The following is a 14449-nucleotide window of genomic DNA, read 5'->3' on the forward strand; positions in this document are numbered from 1 at the left end:
TTATTGACAGTTTCTGATATTTAGATTTTTCTAGTGGTGCTCTCTACACAAAACCCACTGTTTTTGCTTTGATTCCATTGTAGGTGCTACTATAAAAATTCCTGGTTTTGACATAAACACATTGTTACCCAGTCAGCTATACCGCTTTTTCCGCTATAATGGATCTTTGACAACACCACCCTGCTTTCAGACAGTTACCTGGACAGTATTCAACGAGACCGTCCTCATTTCTCAAGTACAGGTACTTCTGCAACTACCACAGTTTAGCTTACAGTGAAATATAGCACAAAAGTCAAAGTGTCAGCCAATGCCTCTTATCTTCGGGTAATAATGAGTGGAAAGTATGTGCACGGTATGCATTGAGGGATCTGATACAGGTTTCTGCCTAATGGTTACAGATTGAAAATGTCACCATGGAATAGACTGAGGGACCATATTAGCTTACTCCCGTTTCTTATTGCTTCAGTAATATGTGCTTTCTTCTTTATTATCTGTCAATGTTGTACAGTTCTCTTTTACAATTCTCATTTAGCAATAAGTAATGTTAATGTAACTATAGCATCGGCGGGTGAGGGGGAGTGAACATGAGCAATGTTTTATGTTTTCATGTTTATTCTTAAACTTTTGAGCACAGCACTGAAGCCCTGAGACTTCCTGCCAGACCAACCTGACTGTCTTCCTCAAGTCACCAGGTCCTAATCCAGCCTGCCCTCTCACCCAGACAAAATGTCTGGGCCGATGAAGAAAATTGGGGCTGACGCATGTCCATGTAGCTCTACCTTGTGCTGAATTATCAGTTGTTTTAAGCTGGGGACAAATCACCATGATGGGGTGGATTTTTCATGGAGACAGATCAGCCTCCAACAACCTCAGAGTTGGTTGGGTCATTGCCAACCAGTTATCTCTAAGGTCTTTTGTAGATCTGTAGCTCGGTTTGTGGATATTGTGTTTGGTTGGCTCACCGAACTGGCTCGTTAGTTCAGACATTTCATTATCCCACTGGGAAACGTCATCAGTGCAGCCTCCAATGAAGCAGTGTTGTGTTTTACTGTCTAGTATTTAAACTCTGGGGTCCATTGGACTTGATTACCTCCTTTCCAATTTTTCTTCGCAGTGGTGTATGTACAAGGTCTAGTTCTGTGTTTAAGGGCCTTCTTGGTGGAGAACCAGACCTCTAGGAATTCCTGCACTTGTCTCTGTTTGGACTATCCTAGGATCCTGGTGTTGTCCCATTGGAACAGGTGGCTCTCCTTATCCGTGTGAATGGAGACGAGTGAGTATCGGTCACGTCTTTTTGTTGCTGGTTGGTGTTCATGTATTCTTGTGGCCAGTTTTCTTCCTGCCTGTCCAATGTAATGTTTGCCGCAGTCCCAGCATGGAATCTGGTGCGCATCACACAAACAACAACTACTGCACACCCTGACAGACTCCTCATGCTACCATACATCAAGGACACATCTGAACTGACTACAAGACTCCTACGACATTGGGCATCAGGGTAGCACACAAACCGATGTCAACCCTATGCCAACTGTTAACTCGAACCAAAAGACGCTTTACCCACTACAGACAGACCAATGTGATATACAAAATTCCACGCAAGGACTGCAGCAAACATTACATTGGACGGACAGGAAGGAAACTGGCCACAAGATTACATGAACACCAACCAGCAACAAAAAGACAACCCAATACTCACTCATCTCCATTCGCACAGATAAGGAGAACCATCTGTTCAAATGGGACAGTATCAGGATTCTGGAACAGGCCAAGCAAAAACAAGCATGAGAATTCCTCGGTCTGGTTCTCCACCAAGAAGGCCATCAATAAACATAGAAATAGACTCTACATATACACCACTGTGTAGGAAAACCGGAAATGAGATAATCAACCCCAACAGGGCCCAGAGTTTAAATAACAGCCAGGGGGAAAAAAACAGTGCTTCATCGGAGGCTGCGTTGATGACATTACCCAACAGGGCAATGAAATGTCTCCGAACTAACAGATCAGCTCAGCGAGCAAACCAACTACAGTACCCAGTAATCTGGATGCCCCACTATTATCTCTCTCACACGTGGCTCTCATGGCGCAGTAGCAGTGTCCCTACCTCTGAACGTGGAGGTCCAAGTTCAAATCCCACCTACTCTAGAGATGTGTAATAACATCTCTGAACAGGCTGTTTAAAAATGCCTACACTTGTGGCAGTCTTAATTGGCTCAAAATGGGCCTTGTGCCCCCAACAAGGAACAAAGTCCTGCCCTAGACAGCTGCCAGTCAGTCTGATTGGCTGGAAGGCTTTGAAAGCCCAATAGTGCCAAAACAGCACAGTGGTCACTGCTGGGACTACAACAAAATTGCAAAGAAGATAAAAGATTAAGTGATTCGCGCAATTTTGGGCAGACCTGTTGGGAGGCCACAATGATGGAGTGGCATGAGGGGATCAGTTTGGAGATCTGGCAGGGTGGAGGGTGTACGATTAGAAGGAGGTATAAACTGGGGGCGTGAGCCTCCTGATGGGCGAATATATCTTGCTTCATATCTCCCCATTGTCTTAAAAAGTTGCAGCAGAGATGGATTAAATTTCTCACAGGCAAACTAATTGCCCTCTTAAAGGCCTCAATAGGCCCAAGAATGATGAGCTATGGAATTAAGCCATAGGATTTGTAGCTGGATTGATATCTTCTCAATTACAAATGCTTATTTCCAATAAGCAGAAGTTATGATCCAAACGCCAGGGCTGAATTCTAGCCCATGACCCCACTGGAGCCAAATTCTCAAGAAAACTTAGAATAATTAGACTCACCAGCACTGTCTAAAATGCTGAAGGGAGGAGCCATTGCAGCATTATCATTCTTAGAAGGTTACAACACAAAGGGGCCATTTGGCTGATCACGTCTGCCTCAGCTCAGTACAAAAGCAATTCAGCTAATGTCGCTCCCCTAGCCTGAAAAAAAATCTTTAGTTCATTATCATAGAATCCCTACCATGTGGAAACAGGCTGTTTGGCCCAACAAGTCCTCTCAACTCTCAGAGCATCGCGCATGACCCAGTTAATCCACCCATCCCTGAACACGATGGGCAATTTAGCACGGCCAAACCACCTAACCCGCACATCTTTGGACTGTGGGAGGAAACCAAAGCAAACCCACGCAGACGTGGGGAGAATGTGCAAGCTCCACACACAGACAGTCACCTGAGGGTGGAATCAAACCTGGGTCCCTGGTGCTGTGAGGCAGCAGTGCTAGCCACGGTGCCGCCCTTCTCTTGGATAGTGATGATCCCCTAATCGCTCACCATGTGAAAAATGGGTATAATTTTAATGTGAGAGAAGGATTTAAAAGGGATTGAGGGGCAATTTTCTGAGTGGTTCATATGTGGAATGAACTGCCAGGGAAGGTGGTAAATGCAGGTACATTTTTAACATTTTAAAAGACATCTAGACAGGTACATGAATAGGAATTGCTTAGAGGATTGTGGACCAATCACAGGAAAACGGATTAGTTTAATTTGGGAAACTTATTCAGTGTGGACGAGTTGGACTTAAGGGCCTGATCCCGTGCCCTGACTCTGGCACCTACCATCAGCTGCCAAGTTTCTCAAAGGGCCCAAAAACTCAAACTCAATTGGCCAGTCCTAAAAAAGGATTTATCTAAACTGCACCATACGCCTTCGACTACTAGGGGTGGGGAGGCCATGGCAACTAGCAATCCAGCAACCCAGATCAATGTTCTGAGGACATGGCTCCAAAATATAAAACTAGCTTAATAATAAGTGTTGGAAAAAATACCATTTGCCATTTGAAATGGCTTGGGAAGGCCCTGAGTTGGGTCAAACCACTACAAAGTCTAAAGAAAGCGACAAAATTTGAACTAGGTATTGGAAATGACATTGGCAAAAATAGCCTTACCATGCCTGCAAAATCCTCCATACAAACATATAGGTGCTGGTGCCAAAATTGAAATAGCTTTCTCTCAGACTAGTCAAGCAACAACCTGACTCAACTAAATTATACTTTCTAAACAATGTCCCTCACGCCACCCACAGGACCTTTCTTGGGTATATCAGCCCCAGCAGAGATGGTGGCACTATGGTTTACAATCGGGAGGGCTTTGCCCTGGGAGTCTTCAACCATTTGACTCTGGATCCCATGAAATCTCACAGCACCAGGTCAAATTTGGGCAAGGAGACCTCCTACTGATTGCTACTTACCACTCTCCTTCAGCTGATTAATCAGAATTCCTCCACATTGGATGAATCACTGAGGGTGACAAGGCGTAGAGAATACCCTGGATGGGAGAGATTTCAGTCCACCATTAGGAGTGGCTCAGCAGCAGCACTACTGGCAAAGCTGGTCACATCCTTAAGGACATAGCAGCTGGACCATGTCTGCAGCAGTTGATGAGGGAAACAACATCAAAAACATATTTCACTTGCTCTCACCACTGAGTGCTGCAGATTATCAAGTGGTTTATCTATGACAGTGTAGGCAAGGGTGGCCATAGCCAAACATCTTGTGGACTCTTCTCTACATATTGTGTAGTGCTATCAGCATGGTAGATGGAACTGACTTCAAGCAGATCTAGCAACTCAAAATTGGGCATCTGATAGCTGTGGGTTATCAAAAGATTATGTTCAACCGCAATTTAACAGGTCAACTCACGGCCCGGAATGTATACCCCTACTGCACAACCGAGGGTCAGCAGCAGGCATACGTTCAACCTGGTGAAGATATGACAAAGGGCCTCTCAGCAGAACTAGCATACAATAGGTAAGACTAAGCAATCTTGCAAGCAATGCATCAGATTTAAGCTGTACTGTCCTGCCACCTCTAGTGATGAAAAGCAGGAGGAGGAAGCTCCACCTGCAACCATGGGAGAGCCCAACACATCAGTTCAAAAGACAAGGCTGAAGCATTTGCATTCATCTTCAGCCAGAGATGCCAAGTGGATGATCGGCCAGACCACCACCTGAAAAATAGTACTGTAAAACTCCCTTCTAAAAACACCACCCATGTGTGTCCCTAGGCCCAGCTGCAGTGGTTCACACAGGCAGCTCACTACCATTTTCTCTAGGGCAAACTGGGGAAAGGCAATAAATGCTGGCCTAGCCAGTGATGTTCACATCCTTTGAACAAAATGTTTAAAGCTTACATGTGAAACTCTGTACTGCCTTCATTAAACTCAAGTGGTTGAACATGGGTGAGATTGGGTTCGAGATTTTAAAATTTCTATCTCATCTGACCGCAATTAAATTGCCTTTTGATGTTAAAATGATCCCTGTGTAATCCATAATAAGACAATGTATTCTTTCTGTTCTATAAATTTTAAAGACTATGATATTGGAGCATTTTGCATAAGTTTCCCTATGAACAATTATAGGGATAATTGTAATAGCTGATTTGAAATCTTTATCGAATCAATGAATTTTATGTCAATTAATCTGAGTGGTTACTGAAAGTCTTCCCTGTCCTTTCTTCAGCTGGACAAATTGAAGACCAGCTTAAAGACTGGCCATCGCACATTGGATTCGAATTTTAGGCAGGTTCAGCCACTCAACAGAAGGATTGTATTTGCTTCCTTTTCATCACTAACATCATCACGAAGAATAGGTAAATGAGTAACTAGTTGATGATTACATCTTGTGCTTTTCAGCTCTTTTTATTTGCTTTTCAGTTCAGATTTCCAGGTCAGTTGAAACCTACTCATTAGTTTCAGGTATGATCTGAAAAATATGAGATGGAAATTAGTCACTTCTGATAAAGAATCCCAAAGGATTTCCTCCTAACTGCCGTTTTACAATTATTTCTGACTGGGTTGGCGGGGGGGAAGAGAGAATGTGTTCTGACTCCAATAATTTAGACGTGGACTTAAATGGCTAGCACTTCTTTGATTAACATTTTTGCCTCAATTACAGAATGAGAAAAATAGGGATCAATGGATTGTATTTGTTGAGTATTTATCTGAACACCTCTGCAATTATATACTGTGTGAGGAAATTCTGAACCTTGCAACCTATATTTTCATATTAAGTTATAGGTGTAGTTTGTGTACTTGTGTTACTGTTTTAAAAGAATTGTAACAATCCCCAAAAAGAATCTTTTTTAACACCTTTTTTAAAAAAAGAAATTTGAACTTCCAGTTTGAAAAGATGACATGACAAGATTTAATTTTTAAGACTTTACGGTAGCAATCACTTAAACATTATATATTTTTTAAACTATTGATCAGAACTTTCCCCTTTTCACTCTTCACTTTTTAACACAACCAAAAATCCTATCCTACATGTGTACTCTCCTCCACATCCTTTACATAGTATTCAATTTTCCCAGAACCAATTGAAGTAATTGCAGGACAGTAGGTACATGGGAACACCACTACCTACAAGTTCCCCTCCAAGCCACTCACCATCCTGACTTAAAAATATATCGCCATTCCTTCACTGTCACTGGATCCAAATCCTGGAATTCCCTCCCTAATGGCATTGTGGGTCAACCCACAGCAGGTGGACTGCAGCGATTCAAGAAGGCAGCTCACCACCAGCTTCTCAAGGGCACCTAGGGATGGGCAATTAAATGCTGGCCAGCTGGTGATGTCCATGTCTCTCAACTGAATTTTTTTTTAAACAAATGATTCTTAGGTCCTACAAGTTGATTTCTCTTGTTTTGTTTTTATAAACATTAACTCCAGAAGGCACTGTCACCAGTGAGGTAAGGATTTTCCCCAGAATTTGTCTTTCTCAATCTGGGTGAATGTTCCAGCCTCCTCTTCTTTGATAAAGTTTAACTTAATTTGATCTTTTCACTCTGAGCATGAGCTCTCAACCATATTCCAGCATAGCTTCCCCCCCCCACAACCACCACCACCAACGCTGGCCAAATCTAGTTATCTTTGTAGTTGTTATATTAGGCATTTTCAGATTTTATCATTTTACATCTCAATTCTGTTTGAATGCTCATGTTAGTCATTCACAGTCTGATGTTGAGCAGTAGACATCGTTTGTTCATTTGGATTTTAGTAAAGCCTTTGACCAGGCTCTGCATGGTAGGCTAATTAGTAAAGTGAAGTCACATGGGATTCAGGGTGATCTTGCCAATTGGATACATAATTGGCTTAACAGTTGGAGACAGAAAATAATGGTGGAGGGTTGCTTTTCGGACAGGAGGCCTGTGACCAGCAGTGTTCCATAGGGATTGGTTTTGGGACTTTTGCTTGTCATTTATATAACTGATTTTGGATGAGAGTATAGGAGGCATGGTTAGTAAGTTTATGGACAACACCAAAATTGGTGGCACAGTAGACAGGGAAGAAGGTTTTCCAAGATTACGAAGGGATCTTGATCAAATGGGTCAATAGGTTTAAAAAATAGCAGATGGAGTTCAGTCTGCATAAATGTGAGGTATTGCATTTTGGTACAACAAACAAGCATATGGCTTTATACACCTAATGGTAGTGTTATAGAACAGAAGGACCCAGGGGTGCAGTAACATAATTCTTTGAAGTTTGCGTCACATAAAGACCGGGTGGTTAAGGTGTTTGGCGCGCTTGCCTTCATTGCTCAGTCCTTTTGAGTATAGGAGTTGGGAATTTATGTTGAGGTTGTACAGCACATTTTGGGGATGCTTTTTCTGGAATACTGTCTAGTTCTGGTTGCCTAGTTATAGGAAGGATATTATCAAATAGGAGAGGGTTCATAAGAAGAGGTTTGTTAGGATGTTGCTGGGTATGGAAGGTGTGAGTTATAAAGAACAGCTGGATAGGCTTGCTCTTTTTTTCACTGGCAGGTAGGAGTTTGAGAGGCAACCTGATAGCGGTTCACAAACTGAAGAGAGGTATAGGTAGAGTTAATGGTACTTGTCTTTTCCTTTAGGATGGGGGATTTCAAGACAAAGACACCATTTTTAAGGTGACAGGAGATAGATTTCTTTTTTAAACAAAGAAATGAGGCAAATATTTTAGAGGGCGGTTCATGTGTGGAATGACCTTTGAGAAAATGGTGGAAGCGGGACAGTTACAACATTTAAAAGACATTTGGATAAGTACATGAATAGAAAAGTTTTGAAGGGACATGGGCCAGGAGGAGCAAGCAGGTGGGACTTGTTTAATTTGGGATTATGTTTATGAATCAACAGGTCTGTTTCCATCCTCTATATCCCTTTTATATCTTATCCAGTAACTGAGGAAACAATGTCGTGCACAGTCAGTCAAACAAATTTCTACGTAGAAACAACCTAAAACATGGTACCTAATAAAGAAGACTAGGCCAGCAGCCGCAAGTATGAAATAAGCATTAAATACTTGCATGTCTTTTCATCAGTTGGCGCCATGCGTTTTTAGGCACGTATGTGCTCAGATGCCACTGATCCAAATACAGCCCTCTCCCCTTCACTGTGGCCTGCTATATGAGACATGAGGCCTCTTTTCGTTGTTTCATGAGTTTTGACACTGATTGGATTGGAACTTAATATTATTGCAGTTTCATCTCTTGCTCTCCAGAAGTTACCAACGGGCGGAACTCCAAGTTCTCATAAGAAAAAGCAAGTGCTCTTCGAAGGCTGAAGTATTCATGGTGCTTCCTTGCTTAAATGAGGAAGGACCCCTTTTCACTAACTTTGACAAATATCAGCATTTAATTCCCTATAAAAGATAATGACATTTTTTGATTTGTCCCAGAGGATTTCACAGCCAAATTATCTCAGGTGTAGTTATATGCAGCTACTATTTTAGTTGGCTGGGCAGGGCCTCAGGATAAAGTTCAGAATTCTGGCCTGAAAGCCTGGCTAGATTTTCCTTCCTGATCTCAGGGCCAATGAAACTAATTATAGCATCTTGTTTATCGTTGTGGTTGAGTTCAGCTGGTTTTCAACCAAGAACTGGACTTTGCTCACAAGGCCCCTCTGATTTAAGCCACTAGTTTCCCTTGGACCATGAGTTCATAATAATGAATCATACAATGGTTACAGCCAGGAGGAGACTCTTAACACAGTTTAAAATTAGCCCATTTATGGAATGCTGGTTAATGCCTCTTAATCTGAGTATCAATGTGACTGTTTCTACTGTTTTATAGCTGAGAGTAACTTCAGTTTAGTCACTGGCCACTTTTCATTTTTAATACGTTATAGACAATTAGTAATACTGCCATTGCTCAATCAGTAGCTAAAAATGATAACTTCATTGATTTATAGCAGCAGTAGTAGAGGAGAATTGATAAGTTTACAGTTAAACTTCTAAGTACTGCTCAAAACGACACTTTGACAAAACAGTGACTTGCAGTCATCTAAATAATTCACAAGAAATAGCAAAATAGAGGGAAAATACACTTTTTACAGTACATGAGATGAGTAGCAACCTTTCCTTTCCATATTAAGGCACAATATTATTTCCACACCCTGAAAATCCTTGACTTACGAACACCACTTAAGGTATAAATGAGAATGACCCATTGATTCCTTTACAAACCTATGACTCAGAATCTATAATTTTTATAGTGCTTATAAGGAACCTGACCTTCAACTTGAAATAGCAGGGTGTGTTGCCTGATTTATATACTGAGGCAACAGACTGAGTAAACTCCCAACCCATGCATTTTGCCCTAGCTCCTAACCATGAAAGGAAAAAGTGACGCTGCATCGATTTTGTTAGTTTAATTATTACCTGCTCATACAGCATTTGCCAGGTTTTTTGGGATTTTTTTCATCATCGTTTACAGGAAATTTCTTTTGCTTTCCTTTTGTATCACTCCAGTATATCCCTCCATACTTGGTTGCCTGTAGCCATAAAGAAATTATACATGCCTTCCTGGCCCTTCATGGCAAACCTAGTGCCAGTTACACCAGACCATAGAACCATAAAAATGATACAGCACAGAAGGCGGCCATTGGCCTGTCTTGTCTATGCTAACCCAAAGACACCCAGATGCCCTTTCTCAGCCCACCTTTTTGCACACAGCCCATAGCCCTGCAGTTACAACACTTAATGTGCAGATCTAGCTACTTTTTGAGGATCTCTGCCTCTACCACCAACTCAGGAAGTGAATTCCAGATACCCACCACCCTCTGTGTAAAAACACTTTCCTCCTGTCCCCTCTAATCCTTCTGCCATTTAGTTTGAATCTTTGACCCCTGGGCAAAACTCTCTGCCAGGAGATAAAGGCTGCTCCTATCTGTTCTCTCTACTCTTCACAATTTTGTATTCCTCAACAATGTCATTCTTCAGCCTTTTCTGTTCCGATGAAAGCGACTCCAACCTCTCTAATCTGTCATCATTGCTACAGTTCTCCAGCCCTGGCAACATTCGAGTGAATCTGCTGTGTTATCTCCTGAACAATTTTGTTCCTTCTGTGATATGGTAACCAAAACTGCACACAATACTCCAGTTATGTTCTCACCAGTGTCTTAAACAGTTTCATCAGTTTTCTATACCTCTGCCAAGGAAGGAGAGCATTCCATATGCTGCCTTTACAACTTTATCTACCTGTACTGCTATCTGTTAGTGACCTGTGCTCTTGCATGCCAAGAATTCTCACTTTATCTACTCCTCTCAGTATATTTCTGTTTTCTATGTATTCCCTTTTACTTCGTGACCTCGCTTAATCATCAGAGTTGAATTCCATCTGCCACTTTCCTGTCCACTCCACCCCATTTATTTCATTTTGGAGCTTACAGCTGTCCTTGACAACTTTCCCAATTTTGCCCCCCCGCTCCCACATGCAATCCATATAAACGTATCAAACAAACAGCCAGGGTCCCAACACCTAGCCCTGCAAAACACCACTTGAACCAGCTTTCTCTTTAGAAGGTCAGCCATCAGTCATTACCCTTTGTTTCCAACTTAAGCCAACTTTGGATCCAACACAACATATTGCCCTATATCCCAGGGGTTTTTGTTTTTGACCAATCTGTCATGTGGGACCTTGTCTACATGGATTTTACTAAGGTATTTGACAATAGAACTCTCATTGATTCTCCTTGTCACTTCCTTAAAGAATACAATCAGATTGTTAAGGCATGACATTCCCTGTGCAAGGCTGATGCACTGTTAAATTAGAATCAGAGCCTGATTAACACCTGACATTCAACACTCAGTGAGACCCTTGGTTTTGAGAAATGTCTCTGCTGGCTGGACAAACATGCTTTCCAAAATCATCATGTGGTACTCTGTGTATTTGCACACTGCCAACATTTTAATAAGCCATTTCCATGAGCACTCTGAGATGAAATTAGGTCCGATGTTTTTGGACATTTACACTAGATATTCCAAGAACAAGGCATTCTAGATCCAGAAATGCTCTTATCTGCCTCTCTCCTCAAGGAAAACACAGTGACCCCCAGTGGTTGGACAGATATCCTCTGTTACTGTATTCTTGCCTAGAGATTACTGGCATGTCAGTAGGTTCCTCCATCTCCACTAGGGAGTTGAACCAGACAGGGATGGGGCTTCTGCAACTAGGCAAAAATGATATAATTTACACTAAAACGAAGCTGCGTTGTCTCCAGCATTAATGTTAAGTGCTGAAGCATATCTGGCAAAATGCAGCACTGACTATGATGAATTGAACCAGTCTAGTTGTAACTCTACAATTTCTAAACTGCAGAATGTTCAGAGAAAACTTCCTATTCACAGTCCTATACAGATGGGATCTTTTGACCAGGAAAAGGTGTCGAACAAAGTCATAACTGACACTTAAATGAGAGTAGAAAATGAATGTATCTTTGAGACTCCTTGAAATGTTCCAGGCCTTTTTCCAGCTGTCACATTTTCGCTCACAACAGTTGAAAATTTCACGGCCACGTTGTCCATCCCACACCCTATTTATTTAGTGCCTGTATAATTAAACAAGTTTCAAAATGATTCACTGTTACAGTTTTATGCTATGATTTATAATAGGCTATTCACCTTGAAAATGCGCTACACATTGCATGTACTGTATATGATCATTACAGCTACTGTGTCTCAGTAAATTATTGTTCTTAAAATTGATAGATTCTAGAGAGGAAAGCAACTAACAGACTTGTTCAATGCCTTTGTTTGGTTTGGTTAGAATTTTGAAATGCAATTATAAAATTTTTAAGCAGGTTGGCTTTTAAACTATTGATAGTAACCTGCACTTTAAAAATGTTTATAATTAAATTTGAAGATGACCATTCATCCCCATTTAGTTTTAAAACTTGCTGTGAGATTTTATTTACACCATTTTGTTTTAGTATATTTTGGAATATATTTATAACCCCTGAGGTAACATGTATTCAAATTATCACAACAAGAATTTAAAATGTCACTCAAAAGTACAATTCTTATAACCGCTGTCTTGGGGGAGGGGGCTATATTCTTTTTATTAAAATCAAATAAACAGATTTTATCAATGATAAAAATTGTCAGTGTTTCTGTGTCAGGCACAGTGGTCTTTACCTGGTGTTTTTTATTTTATTTTCCATTCTCCTCTCGCATAACACAGTGCAGTGCAGTTCAGTCACTTCCAAAATTACTATTGAAGAGGAGAGCGAGAACATTGGGGTACATTTTGAGTCTCATTGAGTGATTTGGCACAGTCCACTGGAAAATGTATTGCCCATCCATTGTGAAGGAAGCTCCCAAACATTTAACAGGCCATGCTTCATTAACAGGGTGCCACTTGATTCCCTGTTAGAAAATTTACTGGAGTTGGCAGTCCCTTAAAAGCTTTGGAGACGAAGTTAGTGGGGTGGTAGGGATCTGCATGAATGGGTCTCGGAAAGGAATGGAATGTCCAGGATAGGAGACACCCAAACTTGTTGTGAGTACTAGGGAACCACTCTTACACCTTCGGTTCATCAAGCAAAGCCCAGACCATACTACTTTGGAAGCCTTTCCTATCTTCCAGCAGGTTATGGCCGGTGTTCACCTGGTGGGAAAGCTGTCTGCTCACGTTGGAGTTAAATTTAATTGGTACCTAACTGATTTCTGCATCGCTGTATTCCAGGAAGGCCCTATTTTGGTTTTGGGTGGAAGCTAAAAGTCAAAGTAGAAGTCACAGCTGGTAGGATCATGATGGCTTTCTGGTGTAAATGGGCTCGGGCAGGCTTAAACACATTCATTTTCTGCTTTCCAACATGATTTTTAGTGCAGTTTTTACACAATCAGCATTGTAAGTTGTTCAATGCTAGGCAGGGCAGCAATAATGCCAAATACATGTGGATCCACGTCAAGGACTAACTTTGATTAAATATAGAAAAAGAGCAAAGAACATTAGCAAATAATGCAATTTTTTTGAGTTTTTGATACTTTCTGCTCTCAAACTGTGCACCATTGTTTTAAAAAGTCTGACTAGCCACAAGAAGTAAAGATTAGGATCTCATCTGGGACATTACTCTTTGGTGATACCTGTTATAAGGTTAGCAATGGTGAACTTCGCTCCATGCCCACTGGCTCTGCTCTATGCGGCAGTCCTGGATGCAAGCTTATTAATATGTCCCATGCAGCAGATTTATGTGCAGTGACGTTAGTCAGACTGGCAGCAACAGAAAACTGATTTTAAACTTGTTAAATGGGCAACAAATGCAGAATGCTGGAGAAATTTAGCAGCATCTCTGGAGAGAAATACAGTAAATGTTTCAAGTCTGATATGACATGTCTTCAGAACGCAATGGACTAAATGGGCAAAGTTCCAGGGGCAATGTGATCTTGAAAGTGTCACACCAGCCCAACACTTTCAGAACCACAATTAGTCTAATGGGACGGCTATATGGTGGGAGGTCAGAGCAGCATGAAATCACCACAAAGCAGTCTGACCGTGCAAAGGTGCAAACACTGTGAGCATCCACAAGCAGAAGCTCACTACTGCCAAGAGCAGCTCCTGGGCACTGCCAACAGTTGCTGTAAGCACAGATTATTATATGGGGAAGTATGTTTTCCACCCCCCCCCCCAAAGGAGAGCCTGTGACTGCAGCTTTGTGCCATTGACTCCTGCCATACTGGGATGGTGGGATTGGATTTAATGGAGGCCAGGCTAGGCCCCTCCACTGACACTGAGCTCCAGTATCCTGCAGGACTCCAGCTTCACCAGGGAACCCATCACCATCAGGGAAATCACAATAGTGTCATCAATATACCCCCAGGTAAACCCTCTAATACCTGTTTGGGCTGGTACCTGATGCCTGTCTGGCCTCACCTTTTACTGACACGCATTTCATTAAATTCACCATCTTCCCATCTCCATGTGACTTACTGAGATTCTACCACGTCTGGAAAATTTAGCCCCTAGTTTCACACTTGCTGACCAATTTTAATGTTTCCAAGTTTATTTGGATTAGTAAATTTGTGACCACCATCACTTCAGGCACAAAATCTCCATCGTGGCTTTATCAATTCTTCCAGTTTATCTTGTACCACTACCTGTCCTAGAACCAGTACAAAGCTGGAGCCAAAAACACCAGAATGTGTTTGTTGTGGTCTTTTGGAAAGGGTCAATTGACTTT

The 14449-nt window shown here is 41.7% G+C and overlaps 1 protein-coding gene across 7 annotated transcripts in view; it reads left to right on the forward strand.

The window, feature by feature from the left end:
• The window catches only part of ca9 (carbonic anhydrase IX), a 98377-nt gene that overhangs the window by 55009 nt on the left and 28919 nt on the right, over positions 1-14449 (forward strand). For 6 of the 7 annotated variants that reach the window (XM_059649030.1, XM_048535365.1, XM_059649039.1 and 3 more), the window contains 2 exons: positions 84-241; positions 5479-5608. In XM_059649030.1, the coding sequence (XP_059505013.1) occupies positions 84-241; positions 5479-5608 (288 nt within the window). Of the gene's footprint in view, positions 1-83; positions 242-5478; positions 5609-8492; positions 12312-14449 lie in introns of those variants that run through there. The other variant, XM_048535356.2, reaches the window with a different exon arrangement.

This window comes from Stegostoma tigrinum, chromosome 1 (assembly GCF_030684315.1).
Source record: "Stegostoma tigrinum isolate sSteTig4 chromosome 1, sSteTig4.hap1, whole genome shotgun sequence".
NCBI classification, from domain to species: domain Eukaryota; kingdom Metazoa; phylum Chordata; class Chondrichthyes; order Orectolobiformes; family Stegostomatidae; genus Stegostoma; species Stegostoma tigrinum.